Raw genomic sequence first — 24508 nt, forward strand, 5'->3', positions numbered from 1 at the left:
AACTAGTCCATAGATCAGCGGCCAAGTTACTAACCAGAGCGCCGTATCATGAGAGAACGACTCCCATGTTGCAGCAACTCCACAGGCTGCTGATCTGCTTCAGGGCTAAACACAAAGTGCTGGTCATTACCTCCGTCTCAAGCACGGCTGGTGGGAACGAATGAGGGGGCCTTTGACATTAACACTCCCCGTCTCAGAGACTCCTTCCAAAAAACTAAAAACCGCCCCCTTCTCTCCTCACCTTCAAAAAGTTGCTAAAAACCCATCTATGCACTTTGGCATATGGAGAGGAGGAATATTAGTACATTTTTATACATACCTTTTTGGACACCCATTGTCACTCGTAGGAAGTTGTATACCATCTTGACATTAATACTTTTAGTTTAATTTTAAGAGTTTTAAAAGCTTGCCATATTGTAAATGTTTGTGATGTATCATGTCGGTTTATTTCAGTTATTATTCTATAAGTTTTATTGAGTCTGTTTTTACTTTTTGGTTTGATTCATCATTTGTTGTTTGGGCATTGAATGTTTGCCATTGCTTTTATTTTGTTGAAAACCGCCATGACTCCCTTCGGGGAGATAGGGCAGTCTACAAATTAATAATAATAATAATAATAATAATAATAATAATAATAATAATAATAATAATAATAATTATATCATTCACTTCCACCTGGAATCGTACAGATCAAAGAATCCTATTGTGATTCATAGAATCATAGAATAATAGAATTGGAAGAGACCACATGGGCCATCTTATCCAACCCTCTGCCATGTGTATTTTGATTTCAGTTGAGCAAAGGAGGTTACAAAACCTCTTCACTTCCCATGACTAGCAGTTTCTCATCTTAATGGTCAGTTCCTTTGGGGACATATGTAGAAATTCATGGATTGAAACTAAGTATACAAAAATATTTTTTTCATTGCCATCTTATTCCAGTGGGAGTAAATAGTACCCAGGTTTACAACTATAGAGACCATGAAAAAGAGAGTTTAATCATCCACCTGTGCTCTCAAGAGGAATGAAGAATAACAGCTTATCATTGTTTGGATTTATGAATAAAGCAAAATACACAAAAATCTACAAATGATCATTCTGTCCTAAGCTTCTGAATGTATCTCCACTCTCCGATAAATATATTGTCAGTTTACTGAATTTGCATTCAAAGCTCTGTTCCTATCTGTGTCCAAAATAATATTTATGGGTAAGTTTTGCAACTAATATACTGATTTCATGATTAGCCATTAATAAAAGCCAGCGCTTGAGCTTTTGTTTGGTTCTAGATAAAGCAAGCAGAGAAATGCAGCAAGAGCAGCATTATTTTGTATTCTGTTGCTAGTAGATATAGGGACACAGATGTGACATCTGTAAAGAGAAGCAAGTTATCTTATATGAGACTTTAGGGATGACCCACTTTAGGATTATTATTAATGGTTATGTGACCAGAAAAATCTTTAACTAGCTTTACAAAGAAAAAGTGAAAAGGTATATATATTTCATTGATAGAAATCCATCATGGACAAAAACTGACACTATCATATTTTTATCCTCTTACTGATTGCCTTTGAAGTTCATTTTTACTTCATATTTACATTTAAATTAATCACACACAAAGAAATTATGTACACTGTTTTGGGCCCTTAGCCATAAAAAGCAACCCCTACTGGAATTATAAGAATTAACAATGGAGGTGTTGAGAGGGGATCATTTGTACAAGAGGCCCTAAGTGAAAACTGAATCAATTAAACCACGTATATTGGTTTCTCGGTTGGGGAGGGGGAATAAAGTACTTTATGATCCAGACAGAACACCAGTAGCTCTGTGACTACATTAATATAATATTCAAAGGTGATAATCTGAGGGAGATCATTCAAGTTACTCATTGTGTGGTATTATGTGCATGAAGACATATACTTGATCATGTAGAAATACTTTTCTCCTTGAGTATCTTATACAGCAAACTTGTGAAGAAAAATGTGTCTGATTAAGCCAATCAGGCTATCAGAATAATTACATCCATCTACTAAAATTTTTGGCTTGCAAATTTCATAACTTCTCCACTTGGTTTCACTGTAATGAATGGCTAAATGACTGTACAAATTGTTCATTTCAATGACATTAAGTGAATTGCAAGTATTATTTCTTTTTTAAAGTATTAAAAATGAAAGTAAAGTAGAACACAATTTAAAAACAGACTGGTGTTATGTGCATTAGCTAAACAGAGAACACATTTATATAATGTCAGGCGCTACATGACTAAAGTATTTTGGGCTGATTTACCCTTCTGTCTAAAGTAGATGGGCAACATGCATCCATCCAGGGATTTTATCAAAAGGCAGCTCCTGCCAGCCTTTGCTTGTATTGCCAGCGATTACAGCTCAACAGCTGGAAGTCACAAGCTTGCCTACTACTGAGTTAAGAAAGCACAAAAGAAAACATTGTCTGGCATCCAATAGTAACCTAGTGCAAGTAAAAGTGACCTTGTGGAAGAAGAGCTTTCTGATTTCGCACACCAGTCTCAGTCTCCTATGATTGTATAACCAGGACAAGCAAATTGTAGCAAGGACCATGATGTTTTCCCCACCCCACTACTATTTACAAAACTGATATGAAAAAGTGACTAGTAAACCCTGTTTCTCAGGCACTGCTTCTGGAAAACAGGGAGGTGTAGCAAGGAGAAAACAGAAAAGTCCAATTTAGCAAGTGAAGATATGTTCATAGTTGCTAAATTCTATTTATACCATATGAGTAGAATGAAATAGGCTAGGAAACACATTCTTTAATATTACCCATAATTAAATAATTTTAAGTCAGCATACTTTGATTAACTTTATTGAATCTACATATAAATGACACTACTATTCTCAGATAAAAGAATGCAAAGTGCTGCATTTGATTTAGTTTAGTAGCATGGAATGACGAACATCAGTACTGACTCAAAATGCTCTCGTTTAAAGGCTCACGGATAAAGATTTCTTTTAAAATCTTATCTATTTATGCTATCCATATTTCAATAGTTTAATGTTTTCATAAATCTATAATGTAAGAAAATAGTTAGATTTCATAGTAACTTTATAACATATTTCCCAAATTGCTTTCTGCTGCAAAATGATCTTTATTTCATATTCCTGTTAAAATAGGTTGCTATTCTAACATCCACTGGGAATATTTTTATGTACATATTATTATTAAAGGCACATATATCAGCATAATAAACTTACTAAGAAAATGGAATGGCATGTAAAATGAAATAAATACAACAGACCTTTTAAAAATACATTCTTAAAATAATTCACATTATATAGAGTTTCGTAACCATTATATTTAAAGTGAAATAACCTCATCTAGCTTGGGTTACTAATACGTATTTCTCCTTGGCAGAAAATGCATACAAAAATGGTACTACAGTAACATGCACAATTTTTTTCAGTTATTATTTCTGCATCCAGAGCTTTTTCAGAAAGGTTAAATGGTATTACTGAGCTGTTTGTGAGAATGCACTGCTCCCTTCACATTGAAAATAATCAGCAGGTTTGCAATATTATTGAAAAGGCTCCACATAGACAGTAAGAGGTCCATGCATAATTTTAGTTTAATGACTTATACCCCACTTTCCTCTACTAGCATATTCCCCGCAAAGACTCCCAAAGATAAAAAAGATAAAACCCATAATACAGTGTTCCCTCACTACTTTGCGGTTCACTTTTTGCAGATTCGCTGTTTTTCAATCAACTCTAAAAGACTGTTATTAATCATAAAAAATTACAATTTACAGCCTAAGGAAGGGAGGAAGGAGAAGCTGAGGGGAGAGAAAAGGAGCCCAAGCAACAACAGGAGAAGGAGGAGGCGATTTATCAACACACGATTGGTTGATAAAGACTTAAAATACTGTATAACTACTAAAATCATGTATAAAAATTAAAATAAATATAGTATCCCTACTTCGCGGATTTTCACTTATTGCGGGTGGTCCTGGAACCTAACCTCAGTGATAAGTGAGGGAACACTGTACTATTGTTCTGGAAGAAACCAAAAGTAGTACAGTAAAACCCCGCTCGTCCGAGCCCTGCTTGTCCGAGCGGGTGTACAGGGAGAGCCGCAAAGGCCCTCCCATTCACCTGCTCGCTGGCGTGCGTGTTGCTAGGTAGATAGCAAGCTATCTAGCAACACGCATGGGGTACTCGCCTCTTGGGAGGTGCCCCCTAGCAACACGCAGGGGGCACCTCCCAAGGGGCGAACGCCCCCTGTGTGTTGCTAGGTAGCTTGCTATCTACCTAGCAACACGCATGGCTGGCCGTTCGACACGCCGGGTGCCGGTGCTGCCGGCTCCTGGCATGACGAAGGAGCCGAGGCACGAGCGGACGGGTGAACGGGTAGGGGTTTTGCTGCCCTCCCCCTTCACCCGCTCAATGGCTGGCCCAAACGCCCGCCGAAGGGAGAAGTTTCCTCTCCATTCGGCGGGTGCTTGGACCCAGAGAAGCGGCAAGCTCCCCTGGATCCAAACCACGGCCATGGAGGCCTCTCCTCCGTTGGGACGCAGCGTGGATTCAGAGGGGCTGCAAGCTCCTCCGGATCCAAGCTGCCTCCCAACGGAGGAAAGGCCTCCCCTCCGTTGGGACGCAGCGTGGATTCAGAGGGGCTGCAAGCTCCTCCGGACACAAACTGCCTCCCAAGGGAGAGGCCTCCCTTCCACTGGGACGCAGCATGGATTCAAAGGGGCTGCAAGCTCCTCTGGATCCAAGCTGCCTCCCAATGGAGAGGCCTCCCCTCCGTTGGGACGCAGCGTGGATTCAAAGGGGCTGCAAGCTCCTCCAAATCCAGGCTGAGTCTCAACGGAGAGGCCTGGTAATCCGAGTCATCTGGGTTGACCGAGCTGAGGTCCGCCCGTTTAACTCGGACTACCGGGATTCTACTGTATTTAAAAACAATCCATTAAGGATATCAAAGTGCTGTTTGGAACCCTAAAGACTAATAAGCTTTATTTGCCATAAATGTGTTGTCATCCAATGGGTTTGTTAATTATCACTGTTATAAATGTTCATGAATTCCACTTTCGGCATTGTTTCCTTTTGCCCCACTGATTACATATGCAACCAAGAACCTGAACAATAATCTGCCAATTCAGATAGAATTCCATGGTTCTGATGAAATGTCTCCTGTTCATAAGAGGTTATGCCCAATAAAACTTGATAATATTTAAAAGTGCTATAAGACTCATTGTTTTGCCATAACAGGCTAACACAGCTACTTCCCTAGAAATTTCTATTAAAAATGCAATCCTATGCACACTTTCCAGAGAGTAAGCCCCACAGAACGCAGCCCCACTCTCACTAAACATGCATAATATTTCTCTGCACTGATTTGAAAATTATTTCCAAACATTACAAAAATAATTTCAGTGATTCACATGAAAAGGGGTGATGAAAAAGGTGGAAATTAAGAAATAGATGCATCTTATTCCATTGATACAGATGAACTATGTTTACAGCAGCAGAGACTCTCAAGGGTCACAGTCCAAACTGATAACCTATTTTGCTATAAATGAAAAATGTTTGCCTCAATCTTTCCTCAGTTAACAAAAGAGAGAGGGAAAAACTAAGCATTAAAGATGTCTTGTCGTTTATCTCATCTTGTCACGGCTGTGAAATTGCTTCCAGAGTTCTCTGAAGTGCTTGCATAATATAGTCATCACACAATTATGGATCTTCTTCTCTTCGTATTTGGTTTTTCTCTGTTAACGAATATATACATAATTAAAACTATTAGAGAAAAGCTGCATATAAATTACAAAACAAAAGAATACTGATAACATTTGTAAGAACTATGTACATTTTGTGTACAATCACTATTTGCATGATTAAGAAGAAAACTCCATGTGGCAGCATCCAATTGAGAAGACAGTTCTTGTCCAGTATAACATACAGTGGGTTCTTGATATCCACTAGGGTTTGATTCCAGAACCCCCTGTCAAAACTGAAATTCATGGAATTCCCATTACATAAAATAGGGTAGTAAAACTGTTCTTTATATAAAATGGCAAATTTAATATTTACTTCTGGGAAGTTTTTGAATATGTTCAAGCTATATGATTGAATCCACAGATACAGAATCCATGGATACAGAGGAGCCACTGTATTTACTATTTACTGTGATTAGAAATAATGACCAGTAGCCACAAATTATATAGAATCCCAGTGTGCCAAGCCCAATGAGAGTAAACACCAGCATCTGACCAAAAGAGCAAACGAAGGGTTGAAAACATGGTAAAGGTAAAGGTTTCCCCTGATGTTAAGTCCAGTCATGTCTGACTCTGGGGGTTGGTGCTCTAAAACCTCTTTTGAACCTTATATTATCCAGCTGTGCTTATTAAAAATTAAAACTCTAAAACAATCAGTTTTCCCCAGGAAATTTACATGTGTCAGTTGAAAAGCCAAATAAAGAGAATGGCTAGAATTATGTATGGTCTTTATATATGTGTAAGCATCACAGTTATAGTGTTACCCTGCAAATTCTGGCTTGACCCACCCATGTCCTATTCTTACTTACATAAGTGATCAATGGGGGTGTGTTCTCTTGTCCCTGGGAAGCAGCTGGCTGCTATTTCCATCCCTTCTTATGAGTAATTCCCATTGCAATAGGCAGAATAGGGTCCCATTACAATTTTCCCTCATGCTGGAGATTGTTTATGCAAGGATGACCGAGAACAGCAGCCAGCTGTTTCCTGATTCACAGGGGGACAGACTCAGATCAATTACAATGGCTGCTGCCAAGTAAATGAGGATTTGGGGACTTGCACAGTCCCTTTGCAGCCCTTAAACTGGGGTTCTTGCACAGGATTCCAGCTGGTTAATATTTCTTACTAGCAATTTTAGACATATTGCGCAAAATCAAGACATACCATGGTTTATCTGTTGCTATTGAGTTCTTTCTTCACACAAGATTTGAAAGTTGTGTATTTTTGTACGCTTTTATATCCCTGAAAAGCAGAAGACAAAGAAATGGGAATGCGTAAGCAATAAGTGAAGACAGCCTAAGATTAAAGTGAGGAAGGGAATGCTACTTGTCAACAAAAGTAATTGTAGAATCTAATATTCATGTACCCTAATATACACCAGAAAACTATCAAACTACAGGGGTGGAGGTCATTGGCCTTCAAATGATGTTAGTCTGCAGTTCCAAGAGATTTACACCATTGGCTATGCTGACCAAGGCGTTTTGGACTCACTGTCCTAATATGTGGAAGACAAATATTCCTGTGCCTGCTTTAACAAAATGTTTATGATAGTTTTAATGTTAAAACCCCTCCTGTTTTGTTTCATAACAAATCTTTGGAATCTCACTCTTAAATAAGATATTGTGAAAATCTCTTCCATTTGTAACCTCCATGGAACATATTTATTGCCAAAAAGGCGTTAAATTATCTGGCTATTTAGTGACTGTCCACAAGATGGCAGGCAAACACAGGTCACACAACAAGAAATGGGTTTTAAATCTGTCTACAAAACAATGTTGAAAGCAGGGAATGAAAATGCAGAAAAAGAATATTCCATATTCTAAAGTTAGCTTAGGGTAATGCTATAAGCTCACCAACTAAAGCATTCTATTTATCCATAACTATCCAGACAATTAGTCCACAGTACTACAACAGATTATATATATATATGTTATCACAGATAAAAGAAATAAATTTTGTCACAACCTTTGGAGGTAGTATTACAATAGGTCACTGACTGATTGAAATTCTAAGAGATTGGTACTACATAGATTTATTCTACAAATTAAATTAGCGAGTGTGCTATAGTGGCTTGAGTGTTGGACTAAGAATTCAGGAGTGTGTGTGTATGTGTGTGTGTGTACAGTATGTGTATGTGTATGGATGTGCTTTGAAGTTGCCATAAGCCGACCACATGGAGAATAAGATTCAAATCCCTGCTCAGTGATGGAAGCCCACTGGGTCACCTTAAGCAAGTCACCCTCTCAAAGGGAGGCAACAGCAAACCACTTCTAAGCAAATATTGCCAAGGTAGGTTCACCTTAGAGTGCCATTAGCCAGATGCAACTTGAAAGCACACAACATAAAACAGGACAGGGAAAGTAATCAAAATAGGAAGCGGAAGGTGACTTCGTCTGATCAAATGGATAATTACGGTTTTGTCTATAGCTCAGACCAGGCCCACTCCAGATCAGCATTGGGGTAACTGCCTTCTGAAGGTGCACCCATGGTCCATTTTCTGCCCTTTCCTTGTAACAATTCCAACTTTCTTCCTCATGGTTAAAAAATACTACATCAAATAAAAATATTTGTTTGAAACTGGTTAGTAGAATTCAGAATAGAGAGCCAGAAAGTGGTAATCAAGCCTCACAGAAAAGAAATGGTAAATGGTAAATAATTTACAAGAAATGGTAAATTATTTCCACCAAAGAGAAGCCTATAGTCTCCCATGACTACTTTCCTATTCTCTACCATATTCAGGAAGTGTTTGGAGTTGACAATATAGGCAGGGTAAGAGAAGGGCAAAATTGGACCACTTAACTGTTCAGGCTGACTAACACAAAAACCCCAGAATTCTATTTGATCTGAAGAACTAAACAGCCCAACTGATTTAAAGGCTAAGCATACATGTGGTTCCCTATTCCATTAATCACAATGTATTAAAACTCTTTTATCAGGTTGTTTTGTCAGATCCCCAGTGGGGTAGTGGATTACAGCCTTGTGACTTGAAGGTTGGGTTGCTGATCTGAAAACTGCCAGTTCGAATCCCACCCGGGGAGAGCGCAGATGAGCCCCCTCTATCAGCTCCAGCTCCATGCGGGGACATGAGAGAAGCTTCCCACAAGGATGATAAAAATATCAAAACATCTGGGCGTCCCCTGGGCAACGTCCTTGCAGACGGCCAATACTCTCACACCAGAAGTGACTTGCAGTTTCTCATGTCGCTCCTGACACACAAAAAAGGTTGTTTTGTAAAAATTGTTAGATGGATTCTTACATTTTTATTGCTCAGATGAGTGTATAATATTAAAATATATATTAATACAAAATGATGCTATATTGTAGCATTCTTTTAAATTTCTGTGACAAAATTAATTTCCACCAACTACTATTCAATTTATTGTCTTTAGAGAGGAGAAAGGTTTCTAGATCCAATTTCTAAAACTACTTGGTAAGCAGCAGTCCATAAATTTTGATGACAAGAATACACCTACTACACAATGCACTGACGACCTACTTGATCACCAGCAAGTTGGATCAGACTGTGTCTGATGAAGACATGGCTATTGGAAAAAAAAGAAACCCACTTCTATAAATGAAGGGTTAGTAAACTTATATGATTACTAGGTTTAATTAAATAACTGGGCATTAAGCATAGACTTGGTTTTCACAAACATAACACTGCTATTCACTATAACAAACAGTATTAATAGGCCAATAACAAAATACAAGTACAGTAGAGTCTCACTTATCCAACGTTCTGGATTATCCAACACATTTTTGTAATCAATGTTTTCAAAACATCATGATATTTTGGTGCTAAATTCGTAAATACAGTAATTACTACATAGCATTACTGCGTATTGAACTACTTTTTCTGTCAAATTTGTTGTATAACATGATGTTTTGGTGCTTAATTTGTAAAATCATAACCTAATTTGATGTGTTATAGGATTTTCCTTAATCCCTCCTTGTTATCCAACATATTCACTTATCCAACGTTCTGCTGGCCCGTTTATGTTGGATAAGTGAGACTCTACTGTATTTTTTATGTGACACAATTCTGTGTACCCTTTGATGTTCAATAGAAGGACAAAAATGTATAAATAAAATAAAAGCAAAATTCCTGGAATTGCTCTAGAAATAATAATGCTTAATCTGTTAATAGTACATATCAGGAACAGTTGAAGCACAATTATTTCATAAGTAAGAGATAAGGCAAATTCTTACTCTGAATCCTCGATGCAATCTGTCTTTCATAATACCAATAAATTCTTTGTGGCTCAGCTGATCATCTTTGTCTACATCAAAAATCTTAAAGACTGTGTTCACTAAATGCGGTGAAAGCTTCAAACCTGTGGCTACATATACTGCACGTTTGAACTCATCTAAGGAAATAAAGATGAATTAGCACACTTTACAAAGCCATTACATAATGGTAACTTTCATAGAAAAACAGTATAAGTTATCAGTATGATCTGAATACTTTCTTCTAAGTGAGATCCTACCATGCTGTATTAGTAATGGGGAGAAAAAGTGTGATAATTTTGTAGCATAGGATACTTTTGGCATACTCAGATAATACAGCCTACATGGGAATTGAAGGGAATAAATACATTTGTGGTTTATACACAGCCTGGACCTATAGATTCTGAAATTTGGGAGAAAATATAAAAAGCAGTTGCCGCAAGGCTTAGGAACATATTAAACACCCCCCTCCCCCAGGTACTATTATAGTGCCATCACATTTTTTCTGGTACTTGGAACTAGCCAAAATACAGTTTTTTCCTCATTTTGAGGATTAGTCTATGTGTGTTTGTGAACAAAGGGAGCGAAATGGGCACACCTTTTTGGTGTTTGAGTAGGATTTTTTTTGGAGTTTCTAAATGGGCCCCATGTGGTACACAGGCACCATTTCCCCCACACCAATAGCTGGTTTTTGGCAATGTTGTCGTTTATTCGTTCAGTCACTTCTGACTCTTCGTTATCTGATGAATCAGTCCATGCCAGAGCTCCCTTTTGGCTGTCGCCACTTCCAACTCCTTCAAGGTCAAGCCACTCATTTTAAGGATACCATCCATCCATCTTGCCCTTGGTCGGCCCCTCTCCCTTTTTCCTTCCATTTTTCCCAGCATCAGCATCATTTCCAAGCTTTCTTGTCTTCTCATTATGTGGCCAAAGTACTTAATCTTTGCCTCTAATATCCTTCCCTTCAATGAGCAGTCTGGCATTATTTCCTGAAGTATGGACTCCAGGTTTTTGGCTATAATTATAATTAAACATTTTAGCTATAATTATTGTACTGCAACTGAACCCCACAGGCAATCCGGAAGTGGTCTTGCATCTTGTGATGGCCTCTGTGGGATTCTATTTTGGCATGGACAACGGATAAAAAATTGTGTGGGATGAGAAGCCCAGAGAAACTGGGATGGTCTCATCCTGCTTGCTTTTTGTCATTAGGTATAAACATTTATCTGCCATTAGGCATTTACATCTGGCAAGGGTTTGGCTGTTAAATGCTATGTGATCTGCAGTTTAAGATTTGTATAAAGTTCGTAATACATATTAATATTTTTCATGTTCAATGGTTTTAAGAGTTAAATTGTTTCATTGTTTTTAAAAAAATTATATTTATATTTTAAAGTCCTTGTTTTGTTTATATGTATTGTTAGGCACATACAGACACAATTCTTGTACAGTATGTAGCAGTTACTCCACCTTGTGGCTTGATATTGCACATTCACTTCTTTATTCTTGCAGGTACCAAAATTATTGAATAAATTTATTTCTGTTTTCATCTCTTGTAAACTAGAATGCATCCATTGCTATCCTAAGTTTTAAATAAGAAGGGTATTTTTTTGAAAAAAATACTTTCAAACTTCTCTCTCAACTACTTTGTTCACAGAACATTTTTTCATCTCATTCAGGACATATTATTCTGATCACATATTATTATTAGTATTTAATTTAAATATTATTAGCATTTCTACTTATCTGAGTGGTAGGACTTTTCAACAGTCCAGTCCAGCTCGCTGGATACTTATAGTGTTTTATATATTAAGTTTTTTTAAAAAAACAAACCAATGTCCAGATGAATATACTTAATGACTTAGAGAGTCTGCAAAATACTGCTCAGAATACTGTCTCCTTTAGCTCCTATCTAAAATTTGAGTTCTTTTCAAATACTGATTTAAATTATTCCATCCTTACTGTGAGGGAAAGGATGGCGCTTGAGGCGAAGGAAAGGATGGCAAGTTGTGCCCTCAATCCCACTTCAGATAATTTCTTTTGGAACAATCCAGAGTGGACCATATAATTTAGTAACGTTTCAGATTGCACAATCATAGCACTAATGCCACTTTGCCATAGAATCTGGGTTTTGCAGTTTCGAGAGGTATTTAGTTCTTTCTTAAGTACAAGGATTACAACATGTGAAATGAGCCCAGTTTGTTGAACTTTATTTGGAAAAGAGTGAAACCTATGCTCTACTGTATTAGAATATCAAGAAATACTACTTTTGCATACAACACTGGACATAGCGATACATTTCCAATAAGAATCTGTACCACATTCAGCATTCAAAATTGAGAACCTACATTTCTGTTTTCTAAAATATAATTACAGGCATGCTCACCTTGTCCTATTGAACGGTTTGCAAAATTATACATCTGCATCGCAATGGCAAAGTCTTCTAGATTGTTCAAAAACTGGAAAAATGATCTGAATTCATCAAATGTAATGCCCTGTTAAATAAAATGATGCTGATATAAATACCACAAAGTAAACAATACAGAACTGGCAAAAAAGTGGGGAATAAATGAACAAACAGTAACAAACTGTTTGAACAGGTCTAGAATGCAAGACACTGAGTAGACAGGAAGACAACATAAGAACACATATTACTTAATTATCTGGAATCGAGTTCAGCAAGGGAAAAGGAGCAATGTTGGAGTTAGAGGATCCAGCACCTACTCCTTCCACCATGGAACACTTCCATTCATGACTTGCCACTCGTGGCAGCTTGACCACCATTTCAGTATGAGCCTTTCTCATGGTGAAATATTTCCTCCCCACTATCCCCAGCATTTGAATGTATCAAAATCATCCTGATCTACTCCAACCATCATTACCTTGCTATGATTGCACTCAGATTTTCTTCCTACTCCTGTGTTGGCAAAGATCAATTCTTTAAATGCTGTTGGACTGTCAATTCCATCAACCACAGCCAGCATAGGAAGCCCATCTCTGCTCTTTTCAATTATTCGGGGAAGGGAGGTAAAAAAACAACAACCCTATTCTGTTCTTACACTTGCAGTTAAAATGCATTTATTTCCATTTTTGATATTTCTAATAACCCATTTTAATGTTTTTAAATTAGTACATATTCTGTTAGAGCTGCTGAAATATTCTTTATCACAGTATCAAGCCCCAGTGCCTGCTTTCTCAGTGCAAGCTCTTAGCTGTCACTAACTGCAAAGTGATGCTTATGGATTGTTTCTTCTTAAGTGCCACGAGTGAAAATACTGACACTGTTGAAAAGTGTAGCTATCTGAAAATAAATCAAACTGTTTACAAGCAGGTGAAAAATAGTTAAACCTGATCCTTCTGCAAAGAAACAGAATGAAATGAACCCAGAGCATTCCGTGCTTGAAAGGGTGCTGCTAACATCTACCTGACTGCTTTGCACTGATGCATTCAGTTTCCAACAGAATTGTTTATTGTTTACATTTACTGTTGACAGCATATCTATTCCCTAACAAACAGACTGGCAACCTGCATTATGTATTTACTCCCAACTTCTTTGAAAAACTCTCAATGGTGAGGAAGCACACAATATTGGCATCCTACAAATGATATTCTGCTAAAAATATTAGGAAACTAGGTAAAAGGTGTCAATATGTTCTAATCATCCCTCATCTCATAACCTTTCTATTCAAACAAGAAAGGCAACAGGGATATATGTGGCGGTGATCCTTTCAAAATGAATAGTTAAAACTGTGTTGTTTTCATATTAAGCACTAATAAACAGTAAGTTAATTAAGGCCATCTTGTGTCCCAAAATTGGTAGAAAGGGGATGATAAATAAATGAATGAATATCTCAAATAAAGCTATATATAGGGCTCTAAGAATGGCAAATCTGCCATATGGAATTGTGACATTTTATCACATTGAGCTGTTAATATTAAGTCATTCGTGGGTATATTATGATAACTATCTAATTCCAGATGTTAAAACAATAATTCAAAAACATTTGACCAGGCTGATGTTTATCATAATTCAGTAGTGATGGAATGTCATCAATTGCAAATTTGAACGTCATGAAATCTACATAGTAACCAATTATACTAAACAGAGAAAGTGGACACTTCATCTCAATAATGCCACTGCTTCTTGCCCAGCATCTTTTAACTTACAGGCGTGTTAACAACAACAAAACCCCTTGCTTGCTTTCTTCTTCCTTTTTTTTTTTTTTTTGAAGTCCGGACCTCAATATCAGCTATTGAAACCATGCAGATCTGCCTGGAAGAAATTTACACTGGAAATGTCAAGTTTTCCAGAAGACAGCCATACTTTATGCAGCTGTTGCTGATAGCAAGGCCCTTGTTTGAAAGCTTACTTGTTCTTCTGGGATACTGCTGTGCACATTTTCCAGGTAGCTTGATGTATTTTCCACATTTGTGTATCTTAAAAGTATATGAGCGAAGTCTTCTTCACTGATGGTGGTCATCCCATTAGAGTAGGAAAGGAATTCTATTTCAAGAACTTCAGTTTGGAGGTTATCCATAAACCTAAATTATAAAAGTACTGTATTGACAGGTTGTAGAACTCTAATTATGGAGGTGAGGGAGAGAACCCTAATATCTCAGACATTTCAATTCTACAACAGCATCCGTTAAAATACTGTGGAAGAGCAGTCACTCTGAGAGGACTATTAGTGGAAGTTCAGTTGAGACATTATTCAGACACATGATTGCTTTTGTAAGAAAGACTAATATGTGGAGACTTGGAAAAAATAGAATGTAAAATAACTCTAAAAAACTTATTTCCCTACAAACTGTGTGTTTGTAGTAGCTGAAATTGCCAAGTTCTTTTACATGCATTCTGTTTTCCCAAGTAGAAGTAATTTTTCAACTGAAAACTAAGGGCTAAAATTTAAACCTGTCCTTAGCAATGATGTAATCACCGGAGTTCCTTTCTTGGAAACATCTAATAACAAAAAAAGGTAGAACTTCCGATTTATAAGGTCAGGAGAGTATTTCCCAAAATAAAATTAAACAAACAAAGGAACTACACATATAGACAATAATATTATGGAAATGTATTACTTCTAGTATGCCATATATTAAATGATTGTATATAACTAATGTACTAAAGGAAGGCTCACCTATAAAAATCTTCAAAGTTAAGTTCAGCTTTTCCTTTTTTGCCAAAAAAGTGGATCAGCAGAGTAGTATCTGACAGTAAATTGGTGATGTCATCTGCACGCTTAAAAGATATATTACCATTTGACATTAAATGCTTGAAGTTTGAAAGTTTTATCAACAAAAACAAAGTCCTAGCAATGCATTACTTACAAAAAAGTGATAAAGTCTAAATGCATTCATGCAATAAATTAAAACTATTCTATATGCACAAACAGTTAGTATATATTAGTCAGATCATAATTGCTACACAACACACATTTCAATTGTTATTATTTACAATCCAAATAAACACCATGAGCATGGTATGGTCTACAGTGATAAAACAGAAATACCTAACTGTATACACTGTATATACTGTATATTTACAGTATAAACCCTAAAATATTTAACTATTTATAGTTTTTGAAGTAATTAATAATAGTATGCAACTTAACTAATTGAATTTCAGTTTGATGTAGGTCTCAAATGTGACACAGATACTTGATACAAAAACCTTAAAGTGTTACTTTTTACTGTGTTATCACAGATTATGGATTATTTCTGGATTTGGATAGAATTAACTTTTATTGCAAATCCTTCTATTTTTTAAATGATCAGATATTGCCTTGATAAATGTATGCTTGGCCTTCAGCACACAACCAGGACCTCAAAGACCTTGTAGCAAGGTTTCACCTGATTTAAATAAATAAAGTTGACAAACTACTTTTAAGGCAGTAGCATCCAAAATCTCTTAATGCAATTGGGCACATTCCTGGGATTGTGCAAATTCAGTTCACAAGGCAGATATCTGAAGCATGCTACGACTTGTTCTCTCCAGGTCATCTCAGGTGACTAAGGCAATTTCTTTAATCTTAAATTTATTTGGATTGCTGGGAAACTTTTCAAGCTAAATTAATTTCATTTCTCACCCCCCCCCAAATCCCCAAACCCTAAAAAGCAATTTCCATTGGTAAAATGAAATACTGATTTTCTCCAGAAAAAATCTTTGGATGTAAAAAAGGTGTTCAAGTAAAGTGTATAGAAACATTGAACTGGAAGAATGAGAACCATTTTTCTGGGTGAGAAAGAAAAAATATTTTACATAGCACTATCATTTTATCGTGGTTAATGGGCCAACTGTAGAATATTATCAAAGCGATTCAAGATTAATTTGATATAAAAGTTCTATTAATGGGCAAGTCTTTGCAAGGCTGGACAGGAGAGAATCCATGATGAAATTACCACCACTTTCTATGCACTGTTAAGTTTGCATTGCTATGTCTGTTTATAACAGTGAATTTCCGCACTTTTTCTAATGATTGTTTTTCTTTTCTCACTATTCCCTTTTTAAAAAAATTGAGGTCGGCTAACCTCAAAATTAAGAAGAGAATTCTCTCACTTTCATAACAGAACATGGAATGAAACAGCTAAATGCAAACTAATGTTTGAGTCATTTTTTGACTCAACTTTGATCTGCTGTGTGTGTATGTATGTGTGTGTGTGTGTGTGTGTGTGTGTATATATATATAAGTCAACATCATGTATAAGTCAAGGACAGATTTTGGGGCCAAAACTATAGATCATGATGTGACCTATGAATAAGTCGAGGGCCATTTTGCAGAGAGGTGAAATTATCAATGCTGCTCTGTAGCAATTTCCCCATCCAATAATTCAAAAAAGTCAGAAGCTATATCACTGCTAAAAATCTCATCTTTTTTGCCAGGGCTGAGAAGGGAACATTCTGGCTTTGTAATAACAAGAGCCATGCTTCTCTCACTACTTCTGTATCACATTGATTCCAAGTAATAAATGCTGTTTCAAATAACTGGCAGATCTTTCAAGAGAAAAGGCGACTGTGCAAACTAATTTACATATCTTAGGGGATCCATATAGATATCCAGTAAAGGCTTTACATTCTGGGTGGCAGGTATCTAATCAGGTCTTGTGTATATTTTATATAAAATGCTTTAATCCTGACATGTAAGGTAAGATGCTTTCTCCTTTAGTTCTCATAGCCTCAGGACACTTTATTAATGCATTCATTCCTTTCATTAAGAAACAAACAAGTGTAAATGTCTGCTGTTCTTCAAGTGTCTTCCTCTACAATCTCAAAAATGAGTTACCTTTCTTCTAGTTGGGAGGTCTGCAGACCAACCTAAATGACTTCAACTCATTAGCAGGTAAGACACAGAGATAATGTCAAAACCATGTTCAAACTTCTGTAGGGACGCTGTGCCTTTAATATTATGCAGAATTGTGGCTTTCAAAGACAATTCTGCATTCAAAGGAATTGCCCTACTCAAATTCCCTCTTCTATAGGTCTATTAAAATTAGCTCTGCCTCAATCATCCTAGGTGGGAACTATTCCAATATATAACTTGTGGTATTAAAGAAACTGAGCTGCTGCTTTAAATCAAACATAAAGTTTTATAATCTGTTTTTCACTGAATGCCCTGAATCCATTTAGACAACTCAGATGATAATGTCTAATGATAGACATGGGGAACACAACTGAATATAAAAATGTCATTTAAAACAATTCAGTGAATAATATACCCAATACTAGAAAGACGTGACATACCTAAGACAGTCTGGCATCTGATAAAACAGTCTGACATCTTAAAGTAATAGTGCTTACAAATACAAAAATGATTCATAAGGTCAGGTAAGAAATAAAAACAAGGAACAAGAACCAATCTCAAATAAAGAGGAAGAATAGCTCAAAGGTACAATATTTACAATGGAGAAAAACAATAAAATACAACATGAAGCAGGAAAGTAGAAGATATTTTATGGACCATACAGAGGTTTTCTTATACCTCTGCAAGGTCTGAAAAGAGTGCTTGGCTTGTGCTACGTCTCAGAGTATCCCAATAGCTTCTTGGAACAAGGTCCTCTCCTTCTGTTTTTAGCACCTGTAGAATTTGCAAGATGTATCATTATTGAGAAAGGGGAGGGATCAGAGAGTCACCAAAAGGAGAGTATACATTTTTACATTTTTGCTAGCTATTCTTAAAAAAGAAAAATGCTATAAGAATTACCCCCTGCACAAATGCTGAATGACAAAATCCCAAGACCACAACACCATTTTCAAAGAATAAATGTTCCCAAGATTCAAATTCTTTATTCATCATAACATGAATTTGCAAGAAATATAATTTCAACTTTTTTAAAAGTATAGTTTTTCTTATGGGGCCTTAATATATTGAACTAAATGCAATTGTTAGTCACAACTACGGTAAACCTATTAAGTCAATGGAATTTAAATAAAAATGGATTTATCCAGTTCATATTGATTGTATTACTACCCTAGTGAGGGATAAGAATTGGATTTACGCCACTGTCTTCAGTTTAGTACTATAGTAATAAATAGTATTTAAGTAATTTCTATCCATTTAAACTGACCAGTTCTCAAATCAGAAGCTCATACTCTTACTTCATATGTAAACTACTTAACCCTTGCATGCTTAGAATATTTTCATTGTATTTTAGATAACAATAATGTGGATTCATGCCAAAGAATATTGCCTCACTTATAGTCCACTGAAAGAATGAACATTTTATTTTAGTCCCACTGATTTCTCTGCATCTTGCTATTAATACTGTCTGAACTGGAGCCAGTTAAAGTATCCTTAACTTTGGCTGATTGATAGTTTTGATCAACAGCCAATTTTTAAAAAAAGATATAAAAGTGTATGTAGAGAGAAAGAGAGTCAGACAGAAAGAGATGGAGAGTGTGCGAACTGAACTGCATATTTACTGTTAGTGTAAATATTTTTCTTTGGTCAAGAAAATTAGTCTTAGTTATATGTAAAGAAAATATGCTGCTGTATTAATTTTCTGTAGTGACATTAGATCACAAAGTGAATGTTACAAGTGTGTGTATACAATGTCACAATTAAAAAATAATCCAAAATTATATTATTAATTTACCTTCTGATCCTTAATTACTATCAGAAAGAAAGATAGTAAATTTTGATTAAAATTCTAGAACTATGCACAGGAATATAAGGTAAACAATCCTGATTTGAAACAATTTTTGCTTAAACCTTTATGCTACAGTTTTGGACTCTGTTATATACAAAGTACAGATAGGCTTGGAAAACCACTGCAATTTCTTATTGGTGATGGAAGGATGAATGGAGGAGACAACAAACCTGACACCAAGAACTTGGTGCATACCAGGTTACTGAAACTAAATTGCTCAGTTAAGTTTATAGTGTTTATAAATGACAGCAGAAAGGGACAGATTTTCTATCATATACCTTGTTTGCTGGCATACATTGCAAATTTTACCAACGGATTCATAGAATCATAGAATCATAGAATAGTAGAGTTGGAAGAGACCACATGGGCCATCCAGTCCAACCCCCTGCTAAGAAGTAGGAAATCGCATTCAAAGCACCCCCGACAGATGGCCATCCAGCCTCTGCTTAAAAGCCTCCAAAGAAGGAGCCTCCACCACGGCCCCGGGGAGAGAGTTCCAGGATTCCTCTGATTCCTCTGATTTCCCTTCTAGCCACAGGTTCATGAGATACCCAAACATACCCTAACAGACTATTAAGCCATTTAAGGGGAAAATATATTAGCTCTACTCACGATTCTCTACTTCTTTGTTGATTGATTGGGGCTACAAGAAAATGCTAATGACTACTCTGCTAGCATCCAAAGTCGTCCCTTATTCTCCTGAGGACAGAAGAAACCATCTCCACAAGAACTCTCGTACACTTTATGAATTACATAGAACTACCAATACGATCTGAAAACTCTGTGCACTCTTATATGCCTCCATTCTGTCTCATGATATATAAGTGACAGAATTAAAAAATCTTAGGTGGAGAGAAATAGAGTAAAGATTGTTGTGTCTCCAGTACTGATGTAGAGCAGCAGCTAACCAGTACACGAGGAGAGAGGACTTTTCACAAGCAGTCATGGAAAGCAACACTGACACTACTCCACCGAGAAAGGACACATATAATTCCATGGGAGCTCCTCTAACCACTAGGTTTCAACAGCTTTTCCTTTTGATTAATCCGTCTTCCAGAATGGAGACAGCCAGGAGCTGACTGGTTTGCTTTACTCACAGATGGTAAGGAAGAGACACAATGGCTCTGTGCTAACATGGATTCCACAATGTTTACTCCATTATTTTTCTTAACAGTTTGGATAAGGAGGTAGTGCTCATTAGAGAACAAGTGAGTTATCTGATCCCTGGATCATTGTTTCATGTCAGGCCAACACAATGCCACCATCTATATATATAAAAGAGTGATGGCATCAGGGCAGCGGACAAAACAACAAAACTACAGGACCCCCAACCTTGAAATTTGACAACACAACCCATCATTCACGGCTCTAGGTTGATACAACAAAAAGAAAAGAAAAATAGAGTCCTAATTACAGGGAGAGGAATAATTGTTTTTATCCAATTGCTGCCAGTTAGAAGGCTAAGCCCACTTGGTCTCCTAGCAACCTACTCAGCCCAGGGGACAGGCACAGTTAGGCCTCACTTAGGCCTCTTCCACAGATTATCAGATTTTAACTGGATTATATGGCAGTGTAGACTCAAGGCCCTTCCACACAGCTATATAACCCATTTAGAATCTTATATTATCTGCTTTGAACTGGATTATCTTGACTCCACACTGCCATATAATCCACTTCAGTGTGCATACTAAACATAAAGGCTACCATACAACAGACATTGAATACCACCACTACCTCAACAATTTCTCACCAACACCACCAGACAACGCCACAGCAACGCGTGGCCAGGCACGGCTAGTTAATAATAAAATTGTGGATGTTTTATTCTTCACTTGCTATAAGTTTATGTGTTTAAGCTCTCCCACTAACACCAAAATGATCATCTTAATCAGGGGTCCCCAAACTAAGGCCCGGGGGCCACATGCGGCCCATCAAAGCCATTTATCCGGCCCCCACGGCACAAAGGCAGAAGGGGGTTGGGCTAAATGACCCAAGGGTTCTCTTCTTCTCTTCCAACTATTATTATTATTATTATTATTACTATTTTATTATGACACAGCAAACAAGATAGATATGCTGGATTTCATATCACAAAATCACAAGTCGAACACTTCCCAAGTGTCTAGGACCCAAAATGAACAGTCACAGAAATATACAATGCCAGAAAACTGCACAATTATTATTATTATTATTATTAACATTGAGGCTGGGAGGCCATTTGTCAGGGGTGCTTTGCTTGTGCTTTTGGTGCCCAAAGACAGAAGGGGATTGGACTCAATGGCCCAAAGGGTCTCTTCCAACCCTATTTTTTATTATTATTATTATTATTATTATTATTATTATTATTATTATTATTATTATTATTATTATTGCTTGGTGGCCAACTATAGACCGGCCCTCCAACTGTCCGAAGGATCGTGAACTGGCCCCCAGTTTAAAAAGTTTGGGGACCCCTGATCTTAATGATCCTATGCATCCCTAGAGTATGCTTGCACTGAAATTCTAGGACAAGAATAGCTCTTGATGGAAGAAATCATGTTTGCACCAAAAATATTAAATTTGATTTTATAGGCTCAACTCAGTTCTAATAGTATTAGTATTTTTAGATTATACATGCTTCAAAAGATATTGTGATACTGTAAATAGCTGTGATACAGTTCAGCCAATCATAAGGCACATGCAACACATGCTGACTGAATGCAAAAGGCAAAACTCCAGACAAGAAATACACAAAGCAAAAAAGACAGACGCAAGTCCCGCTATTGTACTCATTATTCAGTCAATACTTAGTATTGGTTTTCATTGTTTAAGAATAGGATTCACACTAAAAAAAACTGCATCAACAGTAGCAGAAATATAACAATTTCATTTCAGCTATTTTTAGTTGAAATCAATTCTTATGTGTCCCTTCTGCTCTAACCATTCTAAACTACCAATGGCAGGCTTCTTATTAAGGCTTGCTTCAAGTTTCTTTTCACCTGTAAATAAACACATTTACCCGAACCATTACTGAATATAAGGTCTGTCTATCCTTGTAGAATTATAGAGTTGGAAGAGACCACAGGGGACATCTAGTCCAACCCCCTACCATCCATGAAAATATATCCTGACAGATGACCATCCGAACTCTGCTTAAAAATCTCCAGAGAAGGTGACTTCATCACTCCGAGGCAGCATATCTCACTGCTTAACAGCTCTTACAATCAGGAAATTACTCCTAATATTTAGAGTCTTCCTCATACTTTTGGGTTAATCTGAGGTTCTCTTTTTAAATGCCTCTATGAGTCCTTTTTTAAGAGCATGATAGATTAATACTTGATACAGTAAAAGCATTTTGCAAAGGACAGTACATACTGCGGTAGTAGGACTGTGGTATCCATAAAGTTGGAGGTGCTGATATGTTGCCATAAGAATGAAGAGGTATGTTTCAAAATGAAGAGTTGCGTTTCAAGATTAAAAGAAAAATACAGAAGACAATAGGTTAAGATGCACATGTTTATTATTATTCATTTATTACATGCATTTATACCCTGCCCTTCTCCCCAAGGGGACTCAGAGCGGCTTACATTCTGCCACGAGGGCCAGCAACAAATATTCTATAAAACAAAACAATTAAAACAAGATAAAAAGTATACAAAAATTTAAAACGCTGCAAGGCAGCGATATTGCACTATTCTCAGTCATTCAATGTTCCATTTGAGATGTTATGAGAAGGCTCAAGTTCCTTAATTTTAATTAAATATTGTTTGAAAAATTAAATGTTATCATATTTCTCATATAATGAAATCCAATCAAAGTATTGTCATAAAAAATCATGAAAGATAAAAAGAACAGGGTTGAGTTTCACTTCTGCCACAATCTATACAAGAATTCAGCTTCTAAATTGACATAAGCCTTTATTTAACATATGCAACCTTTTCCCCGTTCTCTCTGGTCCTGTGCCTGCTGTGGAAAAAGACTAGCAAAAAGCCAGAATAAAAATGACCACACACCAAGGTTATAAGGGATGCTTTTGGTGCTGGGGACGGGTGTCTGCTGTGCCCTTTACTCACTTCTTAAAAGAGACAGTATGATATATGATATTTTTGTCATGACATAAAAGTAAACAAAACTAAACTGGTACTTATGTGTTGCATGGTATTCACTCACTTGATTGTGAAAAGGCTGAATCAATTCTGATTCAACCCACTACCTCCAGTAGTCATAGGCTGCATATATACAAGATGAAATAATGTGATCCAAAGCTGCCCTGTATACATCAGCAAGGAAGTGACCTTAACCCATTTTCAGTCCGCGTGGCTGGTTGGGTAGCATCATGCTATGTGGATATGCAGCATCATGCTGTGTGGATGTGTCGCCTGGCATTGATTGAGGAATTACTCAGGATTAAAGGTAAAATGGAAGGCACTGCGTATAAGGCAGTTCTAGAAAAAAACTGTTTCATTCTGCAAGAGACCTGTGATTGGAATAGCAGTTCACCTTCCAGCAGGATAATGATCCTAATAATAATAATAATAATAATAATAACAACAACAACAACAACAACAACAACTTTATTTTTATACCCCGCCCCATCTCCCCGAAGGGACTCGGGGTGGCTTACATGGGGCCTAGCCCGATAAAACAATCAAATATCAATGATACAAAAATAAAACAATTATACCAATAAAACCTCAATTATCAGTAAAACAATTGATAAAATCGACATGAAGCATACAATATTAAAACAGGAGACTAATTCATAAAACCCAGTACAGAATGTGCCGGAATGGGGAAGGTATTTCACGGTTGAAATGGACAATAAAGTGCAAAATAACATTGGCAACACCTCAAGAATGGGGCTATTATAAAATGGGCAGATAGATCAGTCCAACAACAAATTAAGTGTCAAAGGCCTTTTGGAAGAGCCAGGTTTTTAAGCTCATTCGGAAGGAGAGGAGGGTATCCTAAACACACAGAAAGTAACAATAGAGTAAAAATAAGAGCCTGAATATCTCAAAATGTCCCAGTGAAATTCTAAACTTCAACCTACTAAGAATTTGTGGTAAGACTTGATAGTTGCTGTTCACACCTGGTCCTCATTCAACTTGCCAGAGCTGGAGCAATTTTGTAAGGAGGGGCAAAAATTGCAGAATCTACACATGCAAAGATAATAGAGACTTATCCAAAAAGACACATATTTGTAATGGCTCTCAAGGGCGGGGAAATTAACTGAAAGGGAAAATATTTATTCTGCCAACAAGAGCCAGTTTGCTTTTATTTACATTTTATGGCACAATAAAAACATTTTGAAACTTCACATTGTTAAGTATCTTGTATATCAAGAGTATCTTAAATATTAAGTGGTATACTTTGATTGTATTTCTTACACCATTTTAGGTGGCTGACACCGTGGCTGGG

General features: G+C 36.7%; 1 protein-coding gene across 2 annotated transcripts in view; it reads right to left on the reverse strand.

Annotated features, from left to right (window-relative positions):
• Nucleotides 1-2819: 2819 nt before the first annotated feature.
• micu3 (mitochondrial calcium uptake family member 3) overlaps nt 2820-24508 on the reverse strand; it is a 53053-nt gene continuing 31364 nt past the window's right edge. The window contains exons 8-15 of one of the 2 annotated variants that reach the window (XM_008111714.3): nt 22463-22501; nt 17941-18036; nt 15103-15203; nt 14335-14506; nt 12351-12459; nt 9947-10104; nt 6902-6979; nt 2820-5734 (exon numbers count right to left, since the gene is read on the reverse strand). In XM_008111714.3, coding sequence (XP_008109921.2) covers nt 6908-6979; nt 9947-10104; nt 12351-12459; nt 14335-14506; nt 15103-15203; nt 17941-18036; nt 22463-22501 — 747 coding nt within the window. In that variant the 3' untranslated portion in view covers nt 2820-5734; nt 6902-6907. The remainder of the gene's footprint in view (nt 5735-6901; nt 6980-9946; nt 10105-12350; nt 12460-14334; nt 14507-15102; nt 15204-17940; nt 18037-22462; nt 22502-24508) is intronic. The other variant, XM_008111715.3, reaches the window with a different exon arrangement.

This window comes from Anolis carolinensis, chromosome 5 (assembly GCF_035594765.1).
Source record: "Anolis carolinensis isolate JA03-04 chromosome 5, rAnoCar3.1.pri, whole genome shotgun sequence".
Classification (NCBI taxonomy): domain Eukaryota; kingdom Metazoa; phylum Chordata; class Lepidosauria; order Squamata; family Dactyloidae; genus Anolis; species Anolis carolinensis.